Source organism: Trachypithecus francoisi, unplaced genomic scaffold (genome assembly GCF_009764315.1).
Source record: "Trachypithecus francoisi isolate TF-2019V2 unplaced genomic scaffold, Tfra_2.0 Lachesis_group5, whole genome shotgun sequence".
NCBI lineage: Eukaryota > Metazoa > Chordata > Mammalia > Primates > Cercopithecidae > Trachypithecus > Trachypithecus francoisi.
This window is the reverse complement of record NW_022681470.1, coordinates 85,967,642-85,994,727: the sequence shown is the minus strand read 5'-3', so window position 1 is coordinate 85,994,727 and position 27,086 is coordinate 85,967,642. Positions and strand designations below refer to the sequence as shown.

Genomic DNA, 27,086 nt, shown 5'->3' with positions numbered 1-27,086 from the left:
TAGGCCTGGGTCCCCAGAGCCCGCGCACATGTGCGAGACCCAGCAAGATGCCAGTGGCCTCAGACAGTTCTCCTGGACCCTGACGTCTGTCTGTGGAGCTCTCCTTTGGGTCCCTGCCCTATTTACTCTTGAAGTCCATATTCCCAGGCCCTAGATTACGTCATCCAAGTGGGTTCCATGTGCATTTGTGGGATGTATCACACAGGGGAGTGACTGAATGAGTCACTTGAGGCATTGTCTTGAGGCAATGACATCAAGAGGCATTGGGAGAGCACAGAACATATGGGTTAGGCGGGAGGAGACAGGAACCACTCAGGTGGCCACATGTGGTCTTTACCCCTGATGGTGAGCATGGCCGAGGTCCTCTCCTGCCCACACACACACGAATACTCCCCAGTGTCTGCCACGGACAGGCCACGAATCTGCAGCTCACATCTGGTCCCGTCCTGCCTCAGGCTGTGTCTGTCCCCATCTCTCAGGGTCTCAGACCCCTTCCTCCACTCCACGGGGTCCGCCTTGCTCAGCTCACACTGCAGCACGGCTGTGGCCCCTTCTCTGGCCTCCTGGTTTTTCACATTTTCTATGAATCTGGCAGGGAGGGCTGGGAAGGACCAAGCAGTCATTGAGATTATCAGACCGTCTGGAGGACTCTGTGGACAAGACATAGACACCCACAAGGAGCCACACAAACCATCAAAGGACCACACGTGAAAGAGCAAACAAACATGCACATGGGGAGGAGGCAAATGGCCTCGGAGAAACAGAGAACACACAAGCAGAAGGATATGAGCATGAGGACACCTCCTGGGTAAGAAAGGAGGCAGGAGATGCCCAGAGGACCCCAGTTAGAGGACAGACAACCATGGGGTTGCCACAGAACCATGCCACATTTGAAGGCAGAAGGTGGTGACACAGAGATGTGGAGACACTAAGCCATGGTCCACATAGCTACACACGATCTTTACCCCTGACAGTGAGTGTGGCTGAGGTCCTCTCCTGCCCACACACACACGAGTACTCCCCGGCATCCACCACAGCCAGGCCACGGATCTGCAGCTCACACCTGGATCCAACCTGCTTCAGGCTGTGTCTGTCCCCATCTCTGAGGCAGTCATGCCCCTTCCTCCACTCCACCGGGGCCACCTTGCTCAGCTCACACCACAGTATGGCCGTGGCCCCTTCTGTGGCCTCTTCATTCCTCAGACCCTCTATAAACTTGGAAGGCAGGGCTGAGGAGGTCAAAAGACACAGATACAATCACATTCTCTGAGCACATGGAAGAGATAGGAATGACACAGATGGCACAGACAAGACACAGAACTCAACTAGGCACAGGCTGCATGGGGGTGTGCTGAGCACAGGCTGTGGACTGGGACTTCTCTCAGTACAGGCTCTACAGCACATGGCCACGGCCCCTCCTGTGGCCTCCTCACATCTCAGCCTCTATAGGAATCTCTGGCACCCAGACCCAGAAAGGGTCAGAAACACATGAAGAACATCAGGGGACAGAATGTGACAGGATGGAAGACACAGAATCCAACGTAACAATGTCGACAGAGTCCTCAGAGGCACATAGTGGGAGCCGGCTAGAGAGGCTGCTTCCTCCTGCTTCCTACAACAGCCCTGGAGGCTGGAAGAAGCTTGTGCAGTTACACAGGCAGGCACAGACATGGGGAGAGAACGCAGCATGGGCAGAGACAGATGGCGTCAAGTCAACACGTGGACACCAGAACATGGCGCTGCTTGGCCGCGTGTGGCCTTTACCCCTGACGGTGAGCATGGCTGAGGTCCTCTCCTTCCCGCACATGCACAGGTACTCCCCAGCGTCCTCTGCCACCAGGCCGCGGATCTGCAGCTCACACCTGGCCCCGTCCTGCATCAGGCTATGTCTGTCTCCATCTCGGAGGGTCTCATGCCCCTTCCACCACTCCACAGGGGCCACCTTGCTCAGCTCACACCGCAGCGTGGCTGTTGCCCCTTCTGCAGCCTCTTCATTCCTCAGACCCTCTGTGAACTTGACGGGTAGAGCTGGAGAAGGATCAGAATATATGAACACAATCATGCTCTCTGAGCACATGGAAGATACAAAACATGGATGGCAAAGAGAAGACACAGAACCCATTTGGACACAGGCCACATGTGGGGTGTGCTCAGCACAGGCTGTGAACTGGGGCTTCCCATGCTCCAGCCTGTCAGCACTGTAGCTGTGACTCCTTCCATGGCCTCCTGAGTCCTCACACTTTATGTAACTCTGGCTGCCAGAGCCAGAGTATGTCAGACACACACAAGGACCATGAGAGCCACTGGAGCACTCTGGGGGTGAGGACAGGACAGCATGAAGGGCAAGGTACAGAAGCCAACAGGACAACATGATGGAGCCCATCCTTGTAGGCACATGGGGTGGAAGCTGGCTGCAAGGCTGGTTTCTCCTGGTTCCCACAATAGCTTTGGAGGCTGGAGGAGACCCTGCAGAGTGATGGGAACAGGGTGGCGCAGATGCAGGGAGAGCACATGGGGTGAGTACAGACGGCATGACATCGATACATGGACACCAGAATATGGCTCTCCTTGGCCACATGTGGCCTTTACCCCTGACGGTGAGCATGGCCAAGGTCCTCTCCTGCCCCCACACACACAAGTACTCCCCAGTGTCTGCCATGGACAGGCCACGAATCTGCAGTTCACATTTGGTCCCATCCTGCCTCAGGCTGTATCTGTCCCCATCTCTGAGGGTCTCAGACCCCTTCCGTCACTCCACAGGAGCTGCATTGTTCAGCTCACACTGCAGCATGACTGTGGTCCCTTCTCTGGCCTCTTGGTTTTTCACATCTTCTATGAACCTGGCAGGCAGAGCTGGGAAGGACCAAGCAGTCGCTGAGATCATCAGACTGTCTGGAAGACTCTGTGGACAGGACATGGACACCCACAAGGAGCCACACAAACCACCAAAGGACCACACGTGAAGAAGCAAATAAACATTCACGTGGGGAGGAAGCAAATGGCCTGGGAAGAACAGAGAACACAAATGGATGAGCATGAGCATGAGGACACCTCCTGGACAAGAAGGGTAGGCGGGAGACAACCGGAGGACCTCACTTGGAGAAGAGACAACCCCAGGATTGCCACAGGGGCTGTGCCACATTGGAAGATGAGAATGACACAGTGACATGTAGATACCAAGCCACGGGTCCACAAGGCCACACATGATCTTTACCCCTGATGGTGAGCATGGCTGAGGTCCTCTCCTGCCCGCACACACACAAGTACTCCCCGGCATCCGCCATGGCCAGGCCACAGATCTGCAGCTCACACCTGGTCCCCTCCTGCCTCAGGATGTATCTGTCCCCATCTCTGAGGTTCTTGGGCCCCTTCCTCCACTCCACAGGGGCCACTTTGCTCAGTTCACACCACAACATGGCTGTGGCCCCTTCCACAGCCTCTTCATTCCTCAGACCCTCTGTGAACTTGGCCAGCAGGGCTGGGGGATCAGAAAGAGATGGCCACAATCACACCCTCTGAGCCCACAGAAGAGACAGGACATGGACAACACAGAGAAGACAGGGAAGCCATCTGAACACAGGCCACTCCTGGGGTGTGCTGAGTACAGGCTGTGCACTGCGGCTTCCCACGGTCCAGCCCGTTAGCATCACGGTGTGGCCCCTTCTGAGGTGTCCTCAGGCCTCATACTTTCTATGAACCTGGCTGGTAGGGCTGGAGAGGACACAAAGACCATGAGGCCCTCTGGAGACACCTTGGGACACTCAGCAAGGACACACTCCAACTATGGAGGAAACTAGGAATTAAAGCATAGACACGTGGATATGAAACAGTGCCCTGGGAGCAGAGAACAGATTGGCCGCGGACACGCAGAGGAAAGCCGCCCAGGACACAGAGGAGCTGGAATCCTAGCGGGGACCCCAAGATGATGGCAGACACATGCAGTGGCCACAAGACCCATGAGATGGGGAGGAAGAGATAGAACCAAACAGGATCTCCCCATCCCCAAGGTCTTCTGCAGCCCATCCTGGCTCAGACTGAATCTGTCATCACGCTCAAGGGCCCAAGACCAGCCTGGTGGCTCAGTTACAATATACTGTGGCCCAGGCCCCATTCTGTGGCTCCCTATTTTGTAGCTCCTTCATAATTTTTTTTCTTTTTCAGACAGGGTCTCAGTGTTGCCTAGGCTGGAGTGCAGTGGTGCCATCACAGCTCACTGCAGCCTCAAACTTGTGGCCTCAACCAATCCTCCCACCTCAGCCTCCTGAGTAGCTGGGACCACAGGTATACACCACCACAACCAGCTAATTTTCATATTTTTTGTAGAGATAGGGTCTCCCTGGGTTGCCCAGGTTGGGCCTGGAACTCTTGAGCTCAAATGACCCTCCTGACTCGGTCTCCCAAAGTGCTGGGATTACAGGTGTGAGCCCAGCCTCATGATCTTGATGAATAGCTGGAGGAAAAAGACACAAAATCAGCTGCCTAAAAATCTCCCACAAAATCATCCAGGCTCCTGCTTCTCATCAGTTCCTGCTGCTCCTGTGGCCAGAGCCAGGGCAGACAGGGAATAAAGAGCTTGCTGCTGGGAGAAAGGAGGGTGCCGCCCTCCACCTTGACTGTCACCCTGTGTTCATGATGCAAGCAGGAACCCCACGCAGCAGGTGCCTTGGTGCATGGGTCCAGCAGATAAGAAATGACCAACCGAATACGTGAAGGAACCATCCACCCGGACATGCCCTGCATGCAGGAGATAGCCATGGATCACAGGGACAGACGAGGGCCACTGTCTCCTGTGCACTGAAGCTGGGTGGCTTCCCAGCCCACCAGACGGAGACTGGAGCCTCAGAGTGCCCAGCTGCATCCCCTGGACGCCCCCAGGGAACTGCAGCTCAGAGCATCCTTGGGGCTTCGGGGTCCAGTGGAAACTTCCAGCATGCCAGGGTGCCCTCTAAGGAGGCACAAGAGGGGGTCCAGCAGGGAATCCACCACCTGAAGCTTTCCTGGAACTCGCCCACTTCTGGAAGCAACTGCCTCAGGCAGCCGGCAGGGGTCCACTCTGGTCATCTGCTCTTCAGCCACCGGTCTGAGGAGGCACTGGCATCCAGACAGCCATGCCTGGCCCCCAGAACCTGCCCCTTCACCGGCCTGAGGGATCACCCCTTGCAGTGTGAGGGGAGCCCACCAGAGTCCCGGGCAAGAAAGTCCTCAAGCTTGGGAGAGTCCTTCCCTGCATTCCCTCTAAGGTGCTCGGGCCCTCCACCTGGGCCGGCTTTATCCCATGTGCTTTCCCTGACAGAATCGAGCCAGGCCAAGGCCCCGAGCACCTGTACACATCGCACCACACCACCAGCCACACCGGGCCATGGGTCCCAGCTCCACAGACACAAGAGGCCAGGCCTGCAGGGCTCTGTCCCTTCTGCTAACACTGGTGGCTTGAGGCTGGAATCCTCTCCTTGCTGTGACTGAGAGGTTCAGGGCCCAGGGTGAGTTCTGCAGCCTCATGTCCCTAGGGGACCCAGCCATGGCTGAGATCCACTCCCACCCCCCACACATGATGACACCCTAGATCCACCACAGGCAGGCCACAGGGCTCTGGATGTCTTGTCCTGGTCAAAGCCCCCATCTTGGATCGTCTTGGGCCCCTTCCTCCACTCCACACGGATGCTCTGCTTGGCTGACACACGAAGAGTCACTGTGGCTGCTCCTCCCCACAGTGATCCCCATCACCTCCTCCCCACAGTCATCCCCACCACCTCCTCCCCACAGTCATCCCCACCACCTCCTCCCCACAGTCACCCCCATCACCTCCTCCCCACAGTCACCCCATCACTTCCTCCCCACAGTCACCCCATCACTTCCTCCCCACAGTCACCCCATCACCTCCTCCCCACAGTCACCCTGCCTCTCGCCTCCTCACAATGGACCCTCCCCTCCCTGGCTGTGCACTCCAGCCCACGTGCCATCTCCCCACTCCTTTCTGTGTTCCATACCTGGGGCTCCTCCTGATTGCCTTCCTGCCTTCCTGGTGTTAACCCTGGAGAAGATCTATGATCTCACTTTTGTAATGATTTGGTTCTCCCCATATCCTCTGTCTCTGCCTACAACCCCACAGGGCTCAAACAGCCCTCTCTTCTCTGCTGTCTTACTGCTCCTAAGACAGGTAATACGCAGCAGGTGTGAGGAATCCCTACCGAAGGAATGAAGGAACCACACGCAGAAACAGGGAAGGCCATAGCGCAGACATGGGCACAGGGCAGGAATACGCACACCCACTCGGACACAGCCACCCATGCACGTGGCCAGAGGCAGTCATTACCCTTCACGGTGAGAGTGGCGGAGGTCCTCTCCTCCCCACACACACAGGAGTACTCCCCAGCATCTGCCACGGCCAGGCCACAGATCTGCAGCTCACACACAGCCCCATCCTGCCTCAGTCTGTGTCTGTCCCCATCTCTGAGGCTCTCACGGCCCTTCCTCCACTCCACGGGGGCCGCCTGGCTCAGCTCACACCGCAGCGTGGCTGTGGCTCCTTCTGTGCTCTCTTGGTGTCTCAGTCTTCCTATGAAGTGGGCAGGCATGGCTGGGGAGGGATGGACAGACAGACATGCAGGAGATCAGACTCTGGGAAGCACAGGGGGACAGGCCATGGCGAGATGGAGGATAAGACAGACTCCCACAGGACAGGTCCCAGGGTGCCTCGAGGGTGGGAGTCTGGCTGCAAATGCCAGGTTCTCCTGGTTCCTTCAACAGTCCAGAGAGCTGGAAGGGACTCCATGATGTGCTGGGAAGAGCATGGCACAGTTGGGGGAGACTGGAATTGGTGCGACTGACAGCAGAGGTAAAGAATTGGACACCGGACACGACTCTGGACACATGGTCTTACCCCTGATAGTGAGTGAGGCTGAGGTCCTTTCCTCTCCACACACACACGAGTACTCCCCAGCATCCACCATGGCCAGGCCACGAATCTGCAGCTCACACATGGCCCCGTCCTGCCTCAGGCAGTATCTGTCCCCATCTCTGATGGTCTCGGGCCCCTTCCTCCACTGCACGGGGGCCGCCTGGCTCAGCTCACACCGCAGCGTGGCCGTGGCCCCTTCTGTGGCCTCCTTGTTTCTCAGTTTCCCAATGAACTGGGCAGGCAGGGCTGCAGGAAGGTCACACACAGAGAGCACCGTCTTTGCTCCCCTGCATTGGAGGAAGTGGCATCTTTGGGCCACATGGGCAGGGTGAACAGAGACACTTACCAGTCACCGTGAGGGTGGCAGAAGTACTCTGGTCCCCGAAGGAGCATGAGTACCGCCCGCTGTCCTGCGGCCGGAGGTCGCGGACCACCAGCTCCAACACAGCACCCTCCTGGCGTAGGCTGTATTTGTCACCTGGCCTCAGGACACTGTCTCCACAGCACCATTCCACGGGCGTAGCCACAGACGACAGCACACAGCGCAGTGTGGCAGCACCACCCTCTCGCACCTCCAGGTCCTTCAGGGCCTCCTGGAACCTCACCGGCCGGGCTGCAGACAGGCACAGGCTCAGCTCGCCCTCCCCTGACTGGTCCACTAGGGGTCCCCTAAGGTGGTGGAGGGCTGGGGACATCAGCTGCAGGGTCCCCCTTTTCCTTTGGGGCTGTGGCAGGGACCTCGAGACTTCTGGAAAGGGGCAGCTCTGAGGGTGAGGGATAGAAAGGGTGAACCAAGCAGGAGAACAGAAGGGTGGGGTGTCAGGGACCTGTGCCCCCAAATTCACAGTTGGAGGCCCTAGCCCAGACCTCAAAGCATGGCTGTGATGAGGGAAGTAAGGTCAAATGAGGTCACAGTGGGCCCTAAGCCACTGTGGCTGGCGCCTCCTAAGATGGGAGGTCAGGGACACAGGCATGCACAGAGGGACAGCTCTTCAGGGACGCAGAGGAGACAGCTCTGCAGGGCGGCTCCTGTGGTGTGGCAGAGGCCAGAGCGGAAGCCAAGCAGGGTGGATGAGGTGCCAGGGAGAGCCAGGAAGGACACAGGGAGCCGTGGGCACCCCATACAGGATGCACGGGAGCCTGGGTCCTCCCACCTTGGACTCTTTGTGGGCGCACATGCCCTGCCCTGAAGACGGTGCTGCCTGAGAAGAGAGCTGTAGGCACCTGGCCTGTGGCTGGGCTTTGGGGCTGCTGGGGCTCACCGTGCACCCTGACAATGGAGCTGCTGCAGGCGCCCCTAGTCTCACACTTGTAGCGTCCGCTGTCCTGCAGGGTGGCCCCAGTGATGACCAACTGGGCCCGGTGGCCCTCGTGGCTCAGCTGATACCGGGCAGATCCCCGCAGGGTCTTCCCATCCTTGGTCCAGCACACAGGGCTGTCGCAGGCACTGGTCTCGCACACCAGGGTCAAGTCCTCACCCTCTGTGATGGTGGCATCTGTGAGCTCCCGGGAAAAGACACTTGGCTTACCTGGGGGACAGAGAGAGAAGCAGGAGCATGTGGGATCCTGTCGTGCTGCTGCTGGAGGGGCCAACAGGGACAAACCCTGGGTCTCACTGCGGACCAGGCAACACCCTGGCTCCGCACCCACCAGTCACCCTCACGCTGGGGCCACATAACAGGCTGTGGAGGGAACAGGGAAGGCTCCGTGCGGCTCCTGCCCCAGTGGGGATGCAGCCTGGCCAGCGCCACACCAAGAACAGTTCTGCAAACCATGCAGAAGCATTCATCCTGAAAGCCCAATTCAGCCTTCCGAGCCCCCACCCCACAGTCAGCCAATGGTGCTTTCTCTGTGTGCCCAGGGATACTAGGCACATGGCTGAGCTGCCATCTGCCTCTCCACCTGTCTGCAGCTCTGAGCAACATGTGCAACGTGGGCATGTGACCCACCAGTGACCCGCAGGGCGGCCGAGGCCCGCTGGTCACCCGCCTCGAAGTAGATGATGCCCGAGTCCTTGAGCGCCAGCTGCCGCAGGGTCAGCACGTGGTAGCCCCCAGGCTGGGCCTCGATCTCATTGAGCTCGTTGGTATGCAGGGGTGTCTTATCCAGGAACCAGTGCACAGGCTCGTAGTTGGCCGGGGAGATCCGGCAACGGAAGGTGGCCGAGGAGCCCTCCTGCACATCCATGTCCTCCAGGTCCTCGATGATGTGCACTCTCCGGCCTGCAAAGGCACAGCGTCCTGGGCAGGCTCAGCTAGCAGTGCTCCCCAGGACAGACACTCCCCAGGACAGAGCAAGGTGACTGTGTTTTAACAAGTTTGCAGGGACAGAACTCCGAAAACAGTAAGTGGCTCAGAGTTTGAACGGTCCAAAGATACTTGTTTGAGGGCAACTTGGAGCCCTGAGTCCACTTCTCTGCACCTTGGAGGTCCTTCTGCAAGGCTTGCTGGGGGAGTCTGCAGCCTGCTGAGAACCCAGGAGAGCACACTTCTGCCCCCCATCCAAGCTGTGCTCCCAAGAGCGGTTGGCTCCCAAACCTGCTTACACAGCTGTGTCTATCATTACAATTGTGCCATGAAATTAACTCTTGTAGTAACAGATGAAAGAGGAGTGTGAAAAAAAATGGCTATAGTTATGCTGAAATTGAAATCAAATGCTTGGAAGATAGGAAATGTGAATTCCCAGAAACGAGGTTTTTTGGCTGCTGAATTAGGGATGCTAAGAGATGAGCATTTATGAATATCGAGACAGGTCCTGCATTCAGATTCCTTCTGCATGCACGAGTGTCCTGCAGGCATAGCTCCACCTCAAAGAAGGCGACCCCAACCTGGGCAATCCACATGGATGAAGAGCTCTCATCAGTGGATGGCACACAAGGAAATGGCTTGGGCCCCTGACCAGGCCAGCTGACATCCTCATACGTTAAACTTATTTTATTTTTTTAGAGATGGAGTCTCACTGTCTCCCAGGCTGGAGTGCAGTGGCACGATCTTGGCTCACTGCAACCTCCGCCTCCCGGGTTCAAGCAACGCTCCTGCCTCAGCCTCCTGAGTAGCTGAGATTACAGGCATGTGCCACCATGCCTGGCTAATTTTTGTATTTTTAGTAGAAATGGGGTTTCACCATGTTGGCCAGGCTGGTCTAGAACTCCTGACCTCGTGATCCAACTGCCTCAGCCTCCCAAAGTGCTGGGATTACAGGCGTGAGCCACCACATCCAGCCATGTTAAACTTTTAAAGAGCATCTTTTGTTATCTTATGACTCTCACTCTTAATGGCTTTTAAAAAAAATTAACTATGGGTACCAACTTTATTAGATCATGGGGCTTTACTGTGTTAACAGAATGCTTTCACCAGGGTCACCAACTCCATTGGAGAGGAAAAATCAGTGATGATTCCTGCTTTACATTACTTCTGATGATCATAACTGGGGCCTTTCAAATACTGAACCCTGTGAACGCCCTGTGGTCAGACCCCAGTAAGGACCCCCTGCAAACTCAGCTCTGGACACACCAGCCTGGGACTTCAGAGCCAAGTGAAGGCTGCGGTGAAGGGGCTGGGCCTCGCCTGCTCTGATCCCAATGTGCCTGATGACCTTGCCCTGGCCATGGACCCACTAAAGCTTCAGTTTTCTTATCTACAGAGTGGGGAGAATGACAGCTATCACTCTGCCTGCCACTCAAATGTGGAGCCAAACAGTAAGATCAAACAGCCACCTGCTATGATCTGAATGTCCCCTTGGAAACTCATATTGAAACTTAATCCCAATGTGGTAATATTAAGAGGTGGAGCCTTTAAGAGGGGATTGGGTCCAAGGTGGGAATGGGTTAATCCATTCATGGATCAGTGGGTTAACACGTTAATGTGTTAAAGTGCTTTCATGCGAGTGGTGGCTTTAAAAGATGAAGAGAGGCCTGAGTTAGCACACTCAGTCCCCTCCCCATGAGATGCCCCATGCCACCCCCTGGGGACTCGGCAGAGAGTCCCTGCCAGCAAGAGGGCCCTCACCAGATGTGGCCCCTTGACCTTGAGCCTCCAGAGCTGTAAGAAGTAACTTTATTTCCTTTATAAATTACCCAGTTTCAGGTATTCTTTTGTAAACAAGAAAAAGACTAAAATGCCACTGTAACTCTCAATGACAACCCTAATGACCATCACTTCTTCCCTGGGAGCACCTGAGGCTGCCCGGCACAGCTGAGTCAGGCTGTCCCTCTGGGATAAGGGTGACACAATGTATGTATAGATACACACTGAGCTCACGCATGGGGGCCAGGCACACAGGGCATGTGGGAGAAATACACAGTGACCAAATCAACACACAAGTAAGTGAGCACCAGCAGCTCATTCACAGCCATGCTGGGGAGCCTCAGTGACCACCCAGGGTGCACCCCTCTACCCTTATGATAAGAAACTGAGGTTGGGCCTGTCCACCTCCAAGTCTCCAGTGCCGTTCAAAGCCTAGACCCGAGCACACTTGGCTGCCTCACCTTGCACTAGGAGCTGGGCCTGGGACTGGGCCTGGCCAATGTCGCAGGTGTAGGTGTCGCTGTCTGCCTTCTCCAGGGCACTGATGGTGAGCTGCAGGGCCAGGCCATCCTGGCTGGGCTGGTGCTTCCTTGAGGCCCGTAGCTCCAAGAGGCCCTTGCGCCAGGTCACTGTGGCCGCGGGGCGCTCCGTCTTGCACGTGAACACAGCTGTGCCTTTCTCCTCCACCTGCAGGTTGGTCAGCTCCTCTGTGAAGCAGTTTGCTTTTTCTGGGGCAGGGAGATGGAGGCAGAATAGGTGGGGCATGAGGCCTGCACAGACCCCAGGCCGGCCCTGTTATATTCCAGGCCTGGCTGGGGAAGCTCTGGGACCTGGGTGAGCCCTTTCACCTGGGACAGAGAAGCTCAGGCTCCACAGGTGGCCCCGTGCCCCGCTAGGGTAGAGACGCCACTCCAGGGCCGTGCATGGGGCTCCTGCAGCATTTACCTTCCACACAGAGGCTGGCTGTGCTCTTGGAAGCCTCCGCCTCACACGTGTACTCGCCCACGTCCTTGAGCGAGGCCCCGCGGATGACCAGCACAGCCATCGTGCCCTCACAGACCACATCGTACTTCTGGCTCTTGCAGATGGCCTTCCCATCCTTCAGCCAGCGCACAGGCGTGCCCGCCCGTGACAGCTCACAGCGCAGCTCCACGTCCTCCCCTGGCGCCACCCGCTGGTCTTCCAGGGGCTTCATGATGGCCGCCGGCCTCTCTGAAGAGAGCAGAGACAGCTGCCCTTGAAGCACAGCCACGGCCATGGAGCCAGCCACAGATGACTGTAGTCACGGCCCCAGCCACCATCCTGGCTACAGCCATAGCTCTACGCACAGACCCAGCCAAAACCCTACCACCTTCACCATGACCAGGATTGGGGCAAGGACAAGTATTTGAGAACACTGACTCTCTGGTGACCAAGACAACAGAACCTGCAACCCCCAAACTCTGGGACCTCAGCCCTCAGAAGCTTCAGAGTCCTGAAATGTTAGTGTCCCCATTGTCACCAGGGTGGGACTCAGGAGGCAGGAAGATCAACAACTACAGAATTTTATCCTCTGGCATCTTTCAGGCCCACGCTGGCATCCTCTGAGTGTGCCCCACCGAACTGCACCAAGTGTGCTCGTCAGGGGCGCAAACTCGGGCGCTGGCGGTGATGTCAGCGGAGCAGGTGGCTGGGCCCTCAGGCCAGTGCTGCCAGACTGGCCCTGTGAGCCACAGCTCTGGGAGCTACCAAGTGCTCAGTGTACTCAGAACAGAGATTGGAAAAGAATCCAGGCCTGTATCAGAGCTCAGAGAAGAGTGCAACCCCACTTCCACACGAGAACTGCCCCCAGCATCCAGCAGGTGCCTCAGGCCCTGTGGCTCCTAGAAGGGGTGCTCTGCAGCAGCTGGGGGAGGCAGGCCCCAAAAGCACCCCCACCGGCTTCTGCAGTCACTGGGGCCCAGCTCCTGGACTCCTGGGGACAGGCCCAGGGTCCCCACTCCTCAGCCCAGGTGATAAGCCCCCGTCCGGCAGGCCCTGCCCACCTTTGACAATGAGTGAGGCCTTGGAGGTGAGGCTCCGCACAGAGAAGACCACTTCCCCAGCATCACTCGGCGCAGCCTCCCGGACCACTAGGATGTATTTTCGGCCCTGACGTGTGGCCTGGAAGCGGCTGGAGCTGCCCACCGTCTTCCCACCGACTGTCCACATGGCTGGGTCGCTGGCACTCTCATGGGACAGGACGCACTCGAAGCTGCAGCTCTCCCCCTCCAGCACCTCCACTGTCTTCAGCCTCTTGGTGATGCCCACATGCAGATCTGCGGGCCATCGGAGACTGTCAGGCCAGGCGAGAGGACAGCACTGCCCTGGGCCAGACCTAGGAAGGGCCCGACCCTGGGAGGGATCAGGGCCCAAGGGACCAGACCCTGGGAGGGATCAGAGCCCACAGGGACCAGACCCCAGGAGGAGCTGGATCCCTTAGAGGGACCAGACCCCACAGGGATCAAACCCTGGGAGGTGTCAGACCCTGGGAGAGGCCAGGCCCTGTGGGGGCAGGGTGCCACACTGCACCAGCCATTGAGTAGACACCTCTCTGCTGGAGCTGGCTGTCCCCTGGCATTTGCATAACCAACAACTCTGAGCTCCAATCAGTGTAGCAGGGAGAGGGAGGACCCATGGTCATCACAGGGAGGAGAGGAGGCACAGGACCCCGTAGTCCCAGCTCCAGGACAAAATCGCCATGCCTCCTGCCCCTTCCCCATCTCGTTACAAGACTGTCAAGGACCAGCAAACAGGCTGGTGACGCCGCCTGTCACCCACACCAGGATGCCACTGGGACTGGGCACACACACACAGGGGGCCAGGTAGCCACCCTGCAGTTGAGGGAACTGCCCCTGAAAAGCAGGACAGACTCCAGGGCACGCACACCCCCAGTGCTGCAGGGCTGGGTTCAGGGATGGCTCCACCCTGTCAGCCCAGTGGCCCTGGGGCCTTGCTGGGGCCCCATGAAGGACAGAGACATGGCCTACTCACAGCCCCTGCCTGGCATCTCGGCTTCTCCCTGGCCATCCCCATTGGTGTCCCCACACGGGCCTGGTGGCTTCTTTGCACACATCCCCTGGTACAGGGCAACATCCCTGGGCTACGTCGGGACCACCAGGCAGGGACAGCACAGCCTCCAACCCTGACTCCGGGACCCATCGTCCCCAGGTCCACCTGCCTGCACCCAGGCCTCACAGGACCATGTCAAGTCATGGCTCCTCTAGAAGGCTCCCCTGACCTCCCCGGCTCAGCAGAGCAGCCCTTCAATCTCAGAGAATGACGTGGGCCACCCAGGTAGTGGCCAGCCCCACATCCATGCCCATCCAGCACACCTCCCTTCCCCGAGCTCCGCCATGCCCACAGCCACACACCGTGCACCCTGACCCGGGCTCGGGTCTCCTCGGAGCCCACGTGGCAGGTGTACAGGCCGGCGTCCTCGGGGCTCAGGTCATGCACCATGAGCCCCCGCATGCCCACCGTGTGCAGGAAGTCATACTTGTCGCTGGGGCCCAGCTGCACGCCATCTTTGTGCCACACCACATGGGCCTCGGGGTCAGAGACCTCACACTGCAGGGCCAGGGTGCTGTGCTCCTCTGCGGACAGGTCATCCAGCGCCTTCAAGAACACCACCGGCTTCACTGCAGGAGGAGTAGGAGGGTGAGGGGAGCCAAGCACCTGTCCCATCCCTAGTGGGGAGCCCCGAAGACTGGTGGGATGGCTCACCTCGGACCTCCAGGTGGGCAGAGGTTGACACCTTGGGGGAAGAGGCGCATACTATGCCTGCATCAGTCCGCCGGACACTCTTCAGTACCAGCGTGTGGCGCCGGCCCCTGTGCGAGATCTCATGGAAGCTGTCGTTGTACAGGGGCATCCCGTTGAGCGACCACTCGACCTCCTCGTCCTCATGGGACAGCTCACAGGAAAAGCTGGCCCGGCCCTCCTCCATGGCCTCTGCATCCTGCAGCGGCCCTGTCACTGTCACCTCCCGCGCTGCAAGGGACACACCGGGCCTCAGTGCCCACATCACCAGGCAACCCCTCCCCAAAACCCTCTCAGTAGCCCCGTGCCCCTCATGTCCCACCTTCCACAGTGACCTCAGTACTGCTGTAGGCGCTGCCCGCCTGGCACCGGTAGACACCAGCATCGGCAGGCATGAGCCGGAGGACGCGCAGCTCGGCCATCTGACCCTCCAGACTCATCTTAAACTTCTCAGAGGGAGACAGGGGCGTGTCATCCTTGTACCACTGCACAGCCTTGGGGGCTGGCCGGAAGTCGCAGGACAGGACCACTGACTGCAGCTCACGCCCTGTCTTGGGCTCCAACGGCCGTGTGAGGACTACGGGGATGTCTGCAGGGAGTGGAGACAGGCTGGGCCACGGGGCCACAGGAACCAATCACCCTGTCCTGCCTGCCAAGCCCTAAGCCTGCTCACCTATGGCCCTGAACTGTGTCCTCCCCTGGCCCTGAGCCATGTCCACTGTTCCCTGAACTATGCCTTCCCCTGGCCCTGAGCTGTGTCCTCTGTGGTCCTGAACTGTGTCCTCCCCTGGTCCTGAGCGACACCCATCTGTGGCCCTGAACTGTGTCCCGTCACTGCACTGAGCCTCCTTCTCCCATGACCCTGCCCTGTACCCACCCACAGCCTTGTCCTTTTGTGCCTCTGCCTCGTGTCCACCCACCGGGGCGTGAGTGCTCACCTGAGACCACCAGGCGGGCAGAGGAACGAGACTTGCCGATGGTGAAGTGCACGGGCCCGGTCATGGTGGAGCAGGTCCGCCGCAGCATCAGCCGGTGCACCGTGCCCTCCTGCTCCAGGCCCACGTTCCCCCCAGCCTGCAACACTGTCTTCCCCAGGAGCCACTTAGGTGGCCGCACTGAGGGGATGGAAGTCTCACACTCAAACCAGGCAGGAGCGGGCTCCATCACCGTCACGTCCTGCAGACCCCGCACAATGGTGATGGATTGCTCTGTTGGGGAGAAGCAGTTGCTGGCGGATCCCATGGATAGGACAAGTTGCCCCTCTGGCAGGGTTCCTTCCTGGGAACAAGCCCTGCCCCACTAGATGCACGTTAGCATCCTCCTGAGCTACCCAGTCCCAGCATCTCCAGGAGTGTAGGGCAAACCATGGACCTAGGAGACTCCCCCCAACAAAAGCAACCTGCAGAGCTGCCCTCCCTGCCTGCACCTTCCACAAAGAACTGTGCACTAGTCTTGACATCGCCGGCGTCGCAGGTGTAGGTGTCCTCGTCCTCTGCCTGGACGTCACTGATGATCAGCTTGCGGTAGAGGCCATCACTGACCAGCTCGTACTTGGGCCCGGGCCGCAGCTCCTGAATGCCCTTGAACCACCGCACCTGGGCACTGGCCCGGGACACCTGACACTCCAATACACCGCGGTGCTTCTCCATGGCAATCTTGTCCCGCAGAGGGCGCACGAGGGTCACTGGCAGCTCTGTGAGCGTGGTTGGGGCACGGGGTGGATCAGAGATGGTGCTCCAGGCTCCCAGGCCCAGGCTCCGATAAGGCACTGGGTGTTTTGGGCGACCAAGGGCCCGGACCCCACTAGGCCCCAACAGCCCACGTCTGCCCGGCAGGGGACAGCAGGTGGTGAGGCCGAGTATATCCCCCTTGGAGCTGTGCTAGGACCTGCTCCACAGAGCAGACCACCAGCAAGGGGAGTGTGCCTGCCTCTGCCTACCCTGCCCTCCCATATCCCACACTCCCACTTCCACCGCCCAGGTCCTGCCCGCTGTCCCGGCCCACCAAGAGCAGGGTAGGCTCTGCCCCATGTAGCCCCACCCTCTGCAGTCCTCTCCCCAAGCCCCTACTTCGGAACCATAACCACATACCCTAGCCCAGTCCCAGGAACTCATGTCCCCTCCCCGCACACCACTGACTTAGCCCTACTGGCCCGTCCCCACTCCACCTGTCTGCAGAGCCTCTCCCTCTTCCGCCCCAGCACCACTCTCCCTGATCCTCCTCCTCACTGCCACCAGGTAGAACTCCCCGCCCCCGACAAGCCCCCCGCCCAAGCCCCCCACCAACAGGGCCTCACGCCTGGCCTCTGCAGCAGGTGCTGCAGCCAGAGAGAGGATTCATCAGGATCTCGGTTTTAAGGAAGGGAGAAGCCCCTCATGGCCGCTTCTCTGGCCTCTATCTTCCTGCCAAGGAGGTGACAATCCCTTCCCTCCTCGTGAGTCCCTGCTGTCCTGGCCCTGAGAGCAGGCCTGGGGTATCCGGGCCTGTGCTGACCCAGCTGGCCACACATGCACACTGTCCAGCCTTGCCCTCCCCTCAGCCCCCACCTCACCCTTCACTCGGAGCTGGGCACGCGATTCTGCATTTTCAGCTACAAATTTGATCTCTCCTGCATCTTCCGCCAGGACCCTCCGGTAGATGAGAGTGTATGTCCTTCCTGGGGACAAAGGTGGCTCAGTATGAGCGGGGACAGAGGAGGACCTGGGGGTTGGGCCATGCCCACCATAGCCGCTGGTCCTCACACCTTCCTGGCGGATGCGCACGTTGTCACTGGGCCGCAGTTTGCTGCCCTCCCGGAACCACTGGCCAGGCACTTCGTCGTGGGAGACCTCACAAGAGAAGGTGGCACCGTCCTTCTCCATCACTTCCACATCCTCCAGGGACCTCACGATCTGGATATTGCGGCCTGGGGTGGCAAGGGAGGCCCTGCCACACCTGGACGCACAGAGCCACCCCCAGCACCCCCCACCCAGTGCCCCAGTGTGCCAAGGGTTGTGAAGGTGAAACCAGAGTGGCCAAGCCCCTGGCTGGGGGACATGGAAGACAGGAGGAGGTGCCCACACTTGCCATGCCCCACGTGCCCCATGAAGCCCTCACCTTGCACCTTCACAGAGGCAGAGCTCTGGGCATCATGGGCATCACACACATACATGCCCTGATCTGCGAACTCGCACCGGTAAATGGTGAGGCTCCTGCAGGTGCCCTGGGCCGCGATGCCCACCGTCTTGCCTGCCTGCAGCTCCACACCGTCCTGTGGAGCGCAGAAGCCCGGTCAGGCATACAGGTGGTTCAGCCCTGGGGTTCCACTTGGGCCTGCCCCCATGAGAGGAGGGAAGGAGGCAACGGAGTGGGGTCAGGGGGAGGCACCTTTAGCCAGCGCACATCCACATTAGGACGCGACAGCTCACACTCCAGGGTAACCTTCTCCTTCTCAGTGGTCACCACATCCTGCAGCGGGCGGCTGAAGTTCACAGGCAGCTCTGGGGAGGAGGAAGTAGGAGGTGGGAGGAGAAAAAGGGCTTGGAGGAGCCTTCAGGGTGGGGACAGGGACAGGGACGAGGGTGGGGCAGTGCCCGAGCTGGACAGACTTATACGGAGCTGGCTCATCCAGGTCCCCAGAGTCCCCACCAACCTCCCCGGGGCTCCCTCGAAACAGGTAGGCATGATCTGTGCTGTGCCCTGCCGGCCCCCCCAACGCACCGGTGACCACGAGCAGTGCCGACGTGTGCACTCCTTCAGCCTTAAAGACTATAAGGCCACTGTCCTCTGGCCTCAGCCCGGAGAGCGTGAGGGTGTGTGTGGGGCCCCGCACAGCCAGGTGGCACGTGGGCCCCTGATGGAGCCGCAGGCCGTCACGAGTCCAGTTGCCCTCCACGTCTGCATGCGACAGCTGCACCTCCATGGTAGCCGTGCCCTGCTCCTGTGCCTCCACTGCCTGCAGGCCCCTGACGAGCCGTACCTGGCGCACTGCGGTGCACATGTGGGGTCACGGGTCAGCTGCTGCTCTGAGACCACCGCCTTAGAACCCTGGGGTACAGCCAGCTTCCCCAGGAGCTCAGGGAGGGCCGCAGAAGCCGCCCCACGCCCACCCCCAGTGCTAGCCCCTCCGGGCGGGAGACCTGCCCCTCCCCCAGCCCTAGGCCCCATCCAGAGGGCCTGACCCTCCCCTCAGTGTACCGCCTGGCTCCTTCCTCCTCCCCTCAGTGCACCGCCTGGCTCCTCCCTCCTCCCCTCCGTGCTCCACATCCCTCCTCCATCCTCCCCTCAGTGCCCCACCTCCTTCCTCTCTCTTCCTCTCAGTGCCCCTCCTCCCTCCTCCCCTTAGTACCCCGCCTACGTCCTCACTCCTCCTCAATTCCCCGCCTCCCTCCTCCCTCCTCCTCAATGCCCCTCCCTTCCCGCCCGTGGCTCACTCTCCACGGTGAGTTTGGCCTGTGTCTTGTCATCCGGAGTCTCGCAGCCAAAGAAGCCACGGTCGGCAAAACCTACGTTGTGCAGAACCAGGCGGTGGCGGGCGCCCTCGGCGTGGATCTCCACATTCTTTCCCGGTGCCAGGGCCGCTGCGTTCCGTGTCCACCTCAGCTCCGGCCACGGCCGCGTCAGCTCCACCTCCAGGGTCACTGAGCTCCGCTCCTCCACTGTCTGCGGCTCCAGCTTCTTTTTGAACAGCACGGGCGCCTCTGGGGTCGCAGGAGAGGGGAGGTCATGGCGGCCCTCGCCCTCCTCCGCGGGCAAGCCAAGGTACAGAGGGCCTGCCCTGCCCCGGCGCCTGCCCTGAGCCGCGCCCAGGCAGAGCTGCCCGCACCGCGCCCAGAGATCCCAATCCAAACGGCGGCGCGGCCCTGGCCACACGTGGGCCGGGCCGCAGCTGCGCACCCGGGACTTTAAGCGAGGAAACCGGGAAGCTTCCTTAATCCCCGCTTCTACCTCCAGCTCCCCTGTTCTGAACAAGACGCCAGGCCCTGGTGTCTCGAAATCCTAGGCGTAATCCCCACTAGTAGCACTGGCGGGAACTGCAGAGGCGGGAAGACAGAGCTCCCCCCGGTGCAACGGCGGTTTAGCAAAGCCCAGGAGTCCTATGCAGGTTGAGGAAGAGGCGCTGGCGGGCCTCTGCCTTAGGCCACCCGTGAACTCCGCAGAAGGTGAATCTACTGCATCACTCCCTTACTCCAGAACCTGCCATGACTCCCACTTCCCTTCAGGGAAAGTTCTGGCTTCTGGCTTCAGCAGCATGGGAAGCCCATGTCACTGCCTGCACTGGTGCTAACCCCACTCACTCTTCCCTGCCATCCATCAGACTAAGTATGCACCCACCTACTCCAGAAAGCCTCCCTGGATTGCCTCAACCTCCACCCATTCCCCACCAGGTGCATCTGCAGGATTGCATCTTCTCTACACCAAGAGAAGGCAACTGACCCATCCAGCCTACCCCAATCTCCTCTCTGCAGTCCACACACCCTGTGTCTCCTGAGATCAGCCAGACCAGCCGTAACAGGACAGCAGTTCCAGGTGCCCACTCAGAACCAGCCCACAGGGGAGGTGCCTGTGCAAAGAGCCCTGGCCAGCCAGGCAAGTCCTGCTGCCCCCTACACTCACCTCGGACCCTCAGGAAAGCAGAGGATGAGACGCCCTCAGCCTCCACAGTGATCTGGCCTGCGTCCTCCAGCACCAGGCCCGAGATAGTCAGGCTGTGACTGGCGCCACTCTGTGATATGGCAAACTTCTCGCTGGGCTGTAGCAGGGCACCGTCCCGGAACCACACGACTGCTGCATCACTGGGGGACACCACACACTGGAAGGTGGCCTTGCAGCCCTCCTCTGCGACCACAGCACTCAGCCCAGACATAAACTTCACCACTCGGGGTACTGCAGACAGGAGCACTGCTTAAGAGGCTGGAGCGCAGGACCAGCAGAGCCCCCACACTGCAGGAGTGTGGCCAAAGGCCACCTCCTCCAGGAAGTTGCCCTGGATAGGAACACCTGACCCCTTACATACCACTGACAGTGAGCTGCGCACTGGTGTGGTCATCACGGCTCTCGCATACGTACTCTCCCGCGTCCTCTGCGCGCAGCTCCAACACAGTGAGCAAGCGCACAGGCCCCTCGGCCACCATCTGGAAGCGCTTGCCCACCTGAAGCTGCGTGCTGCCACAGCGCCACACCACCTCTGCACACGCTGAGCTCAGCTCACAGGCCAGTGTCACCGTGCCGCCCAGCTCACCGCACACAGGCTCCAGCGGCCGGCAGAACTTGGCGGCCACCTCTGTGGGCACGAAGGGGACATCAGCCAGGTTCCTAACAGATCAGACTTGAGCCCTAGCTTTGCCCCTGCCCAGCACTAGGACAGAGGGGTCTGGAGGAGTCCCCGCCCCGTGCCCGGCTCACCTTCCACCTGCACTGGGAAGTCCTGCCCCTCTGTGCCCACACGGCAGCTGTAGACGGCACTGTCCAGCACCTGAGCGCCATGCACGGTCAGGGTGTGGGTGTCCCCCTGGCTGGCTGTCTCGTGCCGCTTGCTGCGGCGAATCTCCACACCATCCTTAAGCCAGGTCACCGTGGCCACAGAGGGTGTGGCCAGCGTGGCAGTCAGAACGATGTCTTCATGCTCCTTGACCACCAGAGGCTCCCTGCGGCAGGGTCTCTCTGAAATTTGGGGCTCCGGCCCTGGGTAGAGGTCAGTTGGCATGAGAGGGACCCTGGCATCCCTGGACCGGCCCCGCTCCCCTTCAGGGCCACCCTAATGCCACCTGGCACCCCTGATACCCATTGCTCTTCAAGGATGGCCCAGTGCAGTCCTGAGCACCATCAACCACCATCCAGAATCCCAGGGGCCATACAGTGTGGCCATCAGCTCCAGGTGAAGCGGATTTGCCACCCCAAAGCACTGACCTGCCACGTGCAGGTGGAAGGAGAGCATCTGGCCCCCCGCCTCACAGCTGTACTCCCCAGCGTCTGCCTGGCCCGCCTGCTGCACCACTAGCCTCCGTGTGCAGCCCTCGGCCTCCACGTGCACTTTCGAGCTGGAGCTCAGCTTCTGCCCATCCTTGTACCACGTCACCTCCATCTGGCCCTGGGCCACCACACAGCTCAGTGTGGCGCTGGCCCCCGCCTCCGCCTGCACCACCCTGCATGCCGGCTGCTCCTTGGCAAACACCACCTTGGGCTCTGGGGATGGACGAGGAGGGATGTAGGGTTAGAGGCTCCAGAGCAGACGCAGCCCATGTGTTAGACCAGCGACAGCCAGGCGGGGCTGTCCATCATTGAGCAGTGCACCGTGACACACAGAGCTCCCCCCGGCACTACCAGAGCCAAAGGTCTAAGAGTGCATGTTGGCAGCACCACCATCATGTCCCTTGGGAACAGGATGCGGTCCCTTCCCTGCCCCGGTCTTCCAGGGCCCTGGGGCCCTCACCCATCACCAGCCCTCCCCACCACATGGGGCCACAGGCAGCAGGACATGAAGGGTCAGGAGGGATGGACCAGCAACCTGGGCTGGCCCAGAGGCAGCAAAGTGTCGGGCAGGGCCACCGGAAAGAGGTTGCCAAGCTGAGTGTGGTCTGTTGTCCCTGGCTCAGGGACAGGGTGGAAGGGGTTGGATGTCAGAAAGACAGGTGGACACATGGTGATGACCAAGGGGCCCAGCACAGGCTTGCAGACATCTAGGGCCCAGAGCACAGAGACAAGCCCCCCACCACCCAGGACACGCTCTCCAGTCACTGCAGGGCCCTCCCATAGCCCAGCACCCACAGAGGAGTCAGCAGATCACATTAGACCAACCCAGACCCCAGACCCCCACCCCAAGGACATCACACCACTGTCCCCACCACCCAGACAGAGGTCATCACATCTGACTACACCTGGACCCCAGACCCCCGAAGACATCATGCTACCGTCCCTACCACCCAGACAGGGGTCCTCACATGAGACCAGACCCCAGACCCCCACCCCAAGGACATCATGCTACTGTCCCTACCACCCCCAGCTCAGCCACTGCAGGGCACACACCATGGTCAACTCAGTCCATGGGCCTGCTCTGGTCTCATGATATAAGGACACTGGCCTGAGAGCCGCTGGGGAGAGCTGGGGACACAGATTCTAAGGCCTACAGAGAGGGAAGGTGCCAGGGCCCACAGCACCTTGGGCCACCCAAACATGTCCTTGTAGTTTCACACCTGACACTTAGGATCACCTCTATTTCACCTAACCCTGGCACCCACCAGCCACATGTAGGTGGAAGGAGAGCCGCTGGCCCCCAGCCTCGCAGCTGTACTCCCCGGCATCCGCCTGGTCTGCCTCCTGCACCACCAGCCTCCGTGTGCAGCCCACGGCCTCCACACGCACTTTCGAGCTGGAGCTCAGCTTCTTCCTGTCCTTGTACCACATCACCTCCGTCTGGGCTTGGGCCACCTCGCAGCTCAGCATGGTGCTGGTCCCTGCCTCAGCCTGCACCTCCCTGTGTGCCGGCTGCTCCTTGGCAAACACCACCTTGGGCTCTGGGGATGGACAAGGAAGGATACATGAGGTCAAAGATACAGCGTAGGTCAGGAAGACCACCCTAGGGTAGGAGGGCCCGGATGAGGAAGTAGGAGAAACATAACCTTCCTCAGGCTCTGCACTGGCTGTGTGGCTGGGAGAAGCCCTGCTGCCTCGCCTCACAAGAATCAGTTTGTCTATCCACTGTGCACGGTACCATAGGCTATCACAGGTGGGGCAGCTATGACAAACCCTCCATGCATAAGCACCTCCAGGGCAGGGACTGGGGTGTCTACACATGTGGCTCTTCTTCAAGCATGTATGGGGCTTTAAATCCACTTGTCATTTTTCAACCTCGCATCCCCCAAAACCACATTTGTTTGGATTTTGACTGAGACTGAATAACTTTCATTCTTCCATGACTTTTATCCACTTTAGATCTTTACTGTCTCTCAAAAGTGTTTCACAGCTTCCCCCCCAGAGCCTCTGGACATCTTTTATTAGACTGGAATCATAAACATGATGCCTTTGAGGCGTCTGTCAATCTTTTACGTTTTCGTTTTCCAACTGCTTGCTGCTAGTCTACATGTATGGAAGTTTCTTCACATAGATCTTGCAAGGGTTGATCTTTCTCAACTCTCTAATAATTTATCTTCTGGGTAAACCATATATTCTGTCAGTTCACCTTTTTCTAAGTTTTACACCTTTTGTTTTACTTTCCTCCTAACTGTGTGTCCAATGTTGGGTGGAAGTGCTGACCACTGGCTTCCTCATGCTGTCCCTGGCTCAGAGGCAAAGCTTACACAGTCTCCCTTTGTGATTTTTGTGTAATACCCTGTGTCAAATTAAGAAAAAAAAATTTTTATTTATACTTTGTTAAGAATTTTATGGCACGATGGATGCTAAATTTTGCCAGACATTTCTTCTGAATGTATGAGGTTAAATTTTTATCAAATATGGTACTTTATTCAGAGTTTAAGATAATTACATTGTTTTAAAATTCCAATCACATAATATCATGATTTTCAAATGTTTTAACATGAAAGCAGCCCTCATTCCTAGACTATGAATTTCATCATAGTGTATGATCGTCTTGATGTATTGCTGAATTCAGTTTACTAATATTTTGTTTAAAAAATTGGCCATGATATCCATAATTGTTTGATCTACAATATGCAAACTTCCTATTTTCTGGCCAGATTTTAGTCATGGCATTAAGCTATCTGCATATAATGAGTTAGAGGGTATATCTTCCTTTTTCCATTCTCCAGAAGAATTTCCACGAACATGGAAGAATTTCTGGCCAGAATGTTTGGAAGAATTTCTCAATAGGGCCACATGGTTTAGATATTGTTTGATAAGAAGATTTTTTGCTATCGGTTCTAATTTTTACTAGGTTGTAGTAACTGCAGATAACTTCGGTAACAGTAGATAACTGCATATAGGTTATCTGTTTCTTAAGTCTATTTTTGCTTTCTAGAAATTATATAATTTAACACTTTTCAAATTTACTTGCAGTACTTTTGGTATCTACACATCTGTAAGCCATTTTAGACATACATAACACCAACTGTTATGTGGCAGCACTCAGGGCTCAGGGTTGGAGTTTGAAGTTAAACTCTCCTAACAAACAATAGGAAAGTAAAGATCGTTCTCAGACTTCCTATGAATCAGCCAGAGAGGGCAGGCACAGGACTTGTCAAGGAAACAGGATGATGTAAATATGGCTTCCCCAGTCAGCAGCTGCTACCACCGTAACTTAATTCTACCAGTGTGTGACTGTGCCATAAGCTACTTATTCCTATCACTTTTAAATCTATCCAAAGGGGAATTCAGACACAGAACATTTTAACATAATGCAAAAGGAAACTGAGATTGGCTTCCGAAACGGAATTCCAGTGTCGGGTGTGCACCTGCCAATGCGCTGCTCTTTACTCATTTTGCACACACTAACGCTGTGGATCTGGGTTTTAATGAAGACTCAGACAGGGCTTCTACATCCACGGGGAAGGACAGAGGTGTGTCCCAGAACACTGAAAACTTTGGGAACCCAGTGTTCAGTATTGATATAATTCCAAATAACACTGTGTGGCTGGAATTTCCCTACACCCTGGCTCAACGAATTCAAATCTCTTTGCACAGGGAGAGCCCTCACATGGGGCCAGATGAGGCCATGCAGGGACTGCAGGAGCATCCCCGAGGGAGGGATGTCTGGCCTACCACCAGCTCATGCATTAGATAGGACCAGAGTCCTGGACACTTCGGGACATCAGTGGTTTAGAGAAGGTACTGGGAAAATGTGACCCAGCATGTCTGCATGGAAACACCACTCAACATGGACAAGGAGGGCTGTGACCCTTCTGTTCACCCCCTTCCCACTAGGCAGCCCAGCTCCACCACAGGCATAAAAGTAGGAGGTGAGAGGATGGGAGAAGTTGAGGGATGGAATCTAATGGAAAGCACACTGAGTCAGCAGTGGTTCTACTCCAGTCACAGCAGCAGCTCCAAACAGGGCTCACTCAGCATCCCCAAAGTACTGACCTGTCACGTGCAGGTGGAAGGACAGCCGCTGACCCCCAGCCTCGCAGCTGTATTCCCCAGCCTCTGTCTGGCCCACCTGCTGCACCACCAGCCTCCGTGTGCAGCCCACGGCTTCCACGCGCACTTTCGAGCTGGAGCTCAGCTTCTTCCCGTCCTTGTACCATGTCACCTCCGTCTGGGCCTGGGCCACCTCGCAGCTAAGGGTGGCACTGGCCCCCACCTCAGCCTGCAGCTCCCTGTGTGCCGGCTGCTCCTTGGCAAACACTACCTTGGGCTCTGGGGATGGACAAGGAGGGACACACAAGGTCAAAGATACTGCCCAGGTCGGGAAGACCACCCTAGGGTAGGAGGGTCTGGATGAGAAAGTAGGAGAAACAGAACCTTCCCAAGCTCTGCACTGGCAATGTGGCCGGGAGAAATCCCACCACCTCCCAGCACAAGAATCACAGTTTCTCCATCCACTCTGCACGGTGCCATGGGCTGTCCCAGGCAGGACAGCAGTGACAGACTCCGTGCACGAGCTTCTCCAGTGCAGGGACTGGGGTCCTGATGCCTGCACAGCTCGCTTCACGGATATACCAGCGTCTCCCCACGGGACTGCAGGGCATGTCCTCACCGCAGGGCCCCAGAATACTGAGGTTCCCAGTCCTGCCACTGTCAGGAGGGTCAGCGTTGGCCTCTGCGGGGAAGGCCTGGGCTTTGTCATGCATTGCCTGGTGACATGCAAGGTGGAGCCCTTTCCACCACTTCTGGTCGTTACATCAGCTCTTCTGGGGTGTCACTCTTCAGGCTTCTGTCCAATTTTCAATAGCTTTTTCTGTCTTTTCCTTCCTTATTTTTAGGAACTCTTTATATATTTTAAATGCTAGCAAATGATAACTGTGTATTTGTAAACATCTTACCCATGTCCTTGACCTGCCTTTTCACTCTCAAATGATGTCTTGACAAATTAAAGTTGTAGTTTTAATGTAGTTAAATATACCATTGTTCCACTCTGTAGTTTTAAGAAATCTTTCCTTTCCCTGAAGTTTTCAGCAATCTATGTTATCATTTAGGGGTTTTATGGTTTTACCTTTTATACTCTGTGGCCTCTAACCTCCCTGGAACTTACATTTTAGTGTGAAATAAGTTACTAGTCTAGATTTTTATAAGGTTAAAAAATCAAAGAACCATTTTTTTTTCAGAAGATATCATTTCTCCACTGCCTGTGCAGGTGTGAAGGTTAAAAAAAAACACACACAAAACACAAAAACAAAAAAACAAGAAACAATAGGCCGGGCGCGGTGGCTCAAGCCTGTAATCCCAGCACTTTGGGAGGCCGAGACGGGCGGATCACAAGGTCAGGAGATCCAGACCATCCTGGCTAACAC

The 27,086-nt window shown here is 57.8% G+C and overlaps 1 protein-coding gene across 49 annotated transcripts in view; it reads right to left on the bottom strand.

Moving 5' to 3' along the window:
- OBSCN (obscurin, cytoskeletal calmodulin and titin-interacting RhoGEF) overlaps nucleotides 1–27,086 on the bottom strand; it is a 163,184-nt gene that overhangs the window by 83,737 nt on the left and 52,361 nt on the right. For 33 of the 49 annotated variants that reach the window (XR_004433938.1, XR_004433939.1, XR_004433940.1 and 30 more), the window contains 29 exons: nucleotides 25,717–25,992; nucleotides 22,920–23,195; nucleotides 21,592–21,867; nucleotides 21,088–21,366; nucleotides 20,699–20,965; nucleotides 20,299–20,568; nucleotides 19,116–19,382; nucleotides 18,403–18,669; nucleotides 18,070–18,182; nucleotides 17,800–17,953; nucleotides 17,447–17,608; nucleotides 17,255–17,359; nucleotides 16,130–16,396; nucleotides 15,642–15,911; nucleotides 15,026–15,292; nucleotides 14,668–14,934; nucleotides 14,316–14,582; nucleotides 12,948–13,220; nucleotides 11,869–12,135; nucleotides 11,385–11,651; nucleotides 8,848–9,120; nucleotides 8,161–8,427; nucleotides 7,245–7,511; nucleotides 6,881–7,144; nucleotides 6,314–6,577; nucleotides 3,215–3,478; nucleotides 1,765–2,028; nucleotides 966–1,229; nucleotides 338–601 (listed from right to left, as the gene is read on the bottom strand). Coding sequence is in view for 46 of the 49 variants with exons in the window: in XM_033197474.1 (XP_033053365.1) it covers nucleotides 338–601; nucleotides 966–1,229; nucleotides 1,765–2,028; nucleotides 3,215–3,478; nucleotides 6,314–6,577; nucleotides 6,881–7,144; nucleotides 7,245–7,511; nucleotides 8,161–8,427; nucleotides 8,848–9,120; nucleotides 11,385–11,651; nucleotides 11,869–12,135; nucleotides 12,948–13,220; nucleotides 14,316–14,582; nucleotides 14,668–14,934; nucleotides 15,026–15,292; nucleotides 15,642–15,911; nucleotides 16,130–16,396; nucleotides 17,255–17,359; nucleotides 17,447–17,608; nucleotides 17,800–17,953; nucleotides 18,070–18,182; nucleotides 18,403–18,669; nucleotides 19,116–19,382; nucleotides 20,299–20,568; nucleotides 20,699–20,965; nucleotides 21,088–21,366; nucleotides 21,592–21,867; nucleotides 22,920–23,195; nucleotides 25,717–25,992 (7,248 nt within the window). In the remaining 3 variants the exon portion in view is untranslated. The remainder of the gene's footprint in view (nucleotides 1–337; nucleotides 602–965; nucleotides 1,230–1,764; nucleotides 2,029–3,214; nucleotides 3,479–6,313; nucleotides 6,578–6,880; nucleotides 7,145–7,244; nucleotides 7,512–8,160; nucleotides 8,428–8,847; nucleotides 9,121–11,384; nucleotides 11,652–11,868; nucleotides 12,136–12,947; nucleotides 13,221–14,315; nucleotides 14,583–14,667; nucleotides 14,935–15,025; nucleotides 15,293–15,641; nucleotides 15,912–16,129; nucleotides 16,397–17,254; nucleotides 17,360–17,446; nucleotides 17,609–17,799; nucleotides 17,954–18,069; nucleotides 18,183–18,402; nucleotides 18,670–19,115; nucleotides 19,383–20,298; nucleotides 20,569–20,698; nucleotides 20,966–21,087; nucleotides 21,367–21,591; nucleotides 21,868–22,919; nucleotides 23,196–25,716; nucleotides 25,993–27,086) is intronic. The other 16 variants (XM_033197504.1, XM_033197507.1, XM_033197509.1 and 13 more) reach the window with 8 other exon arrangements.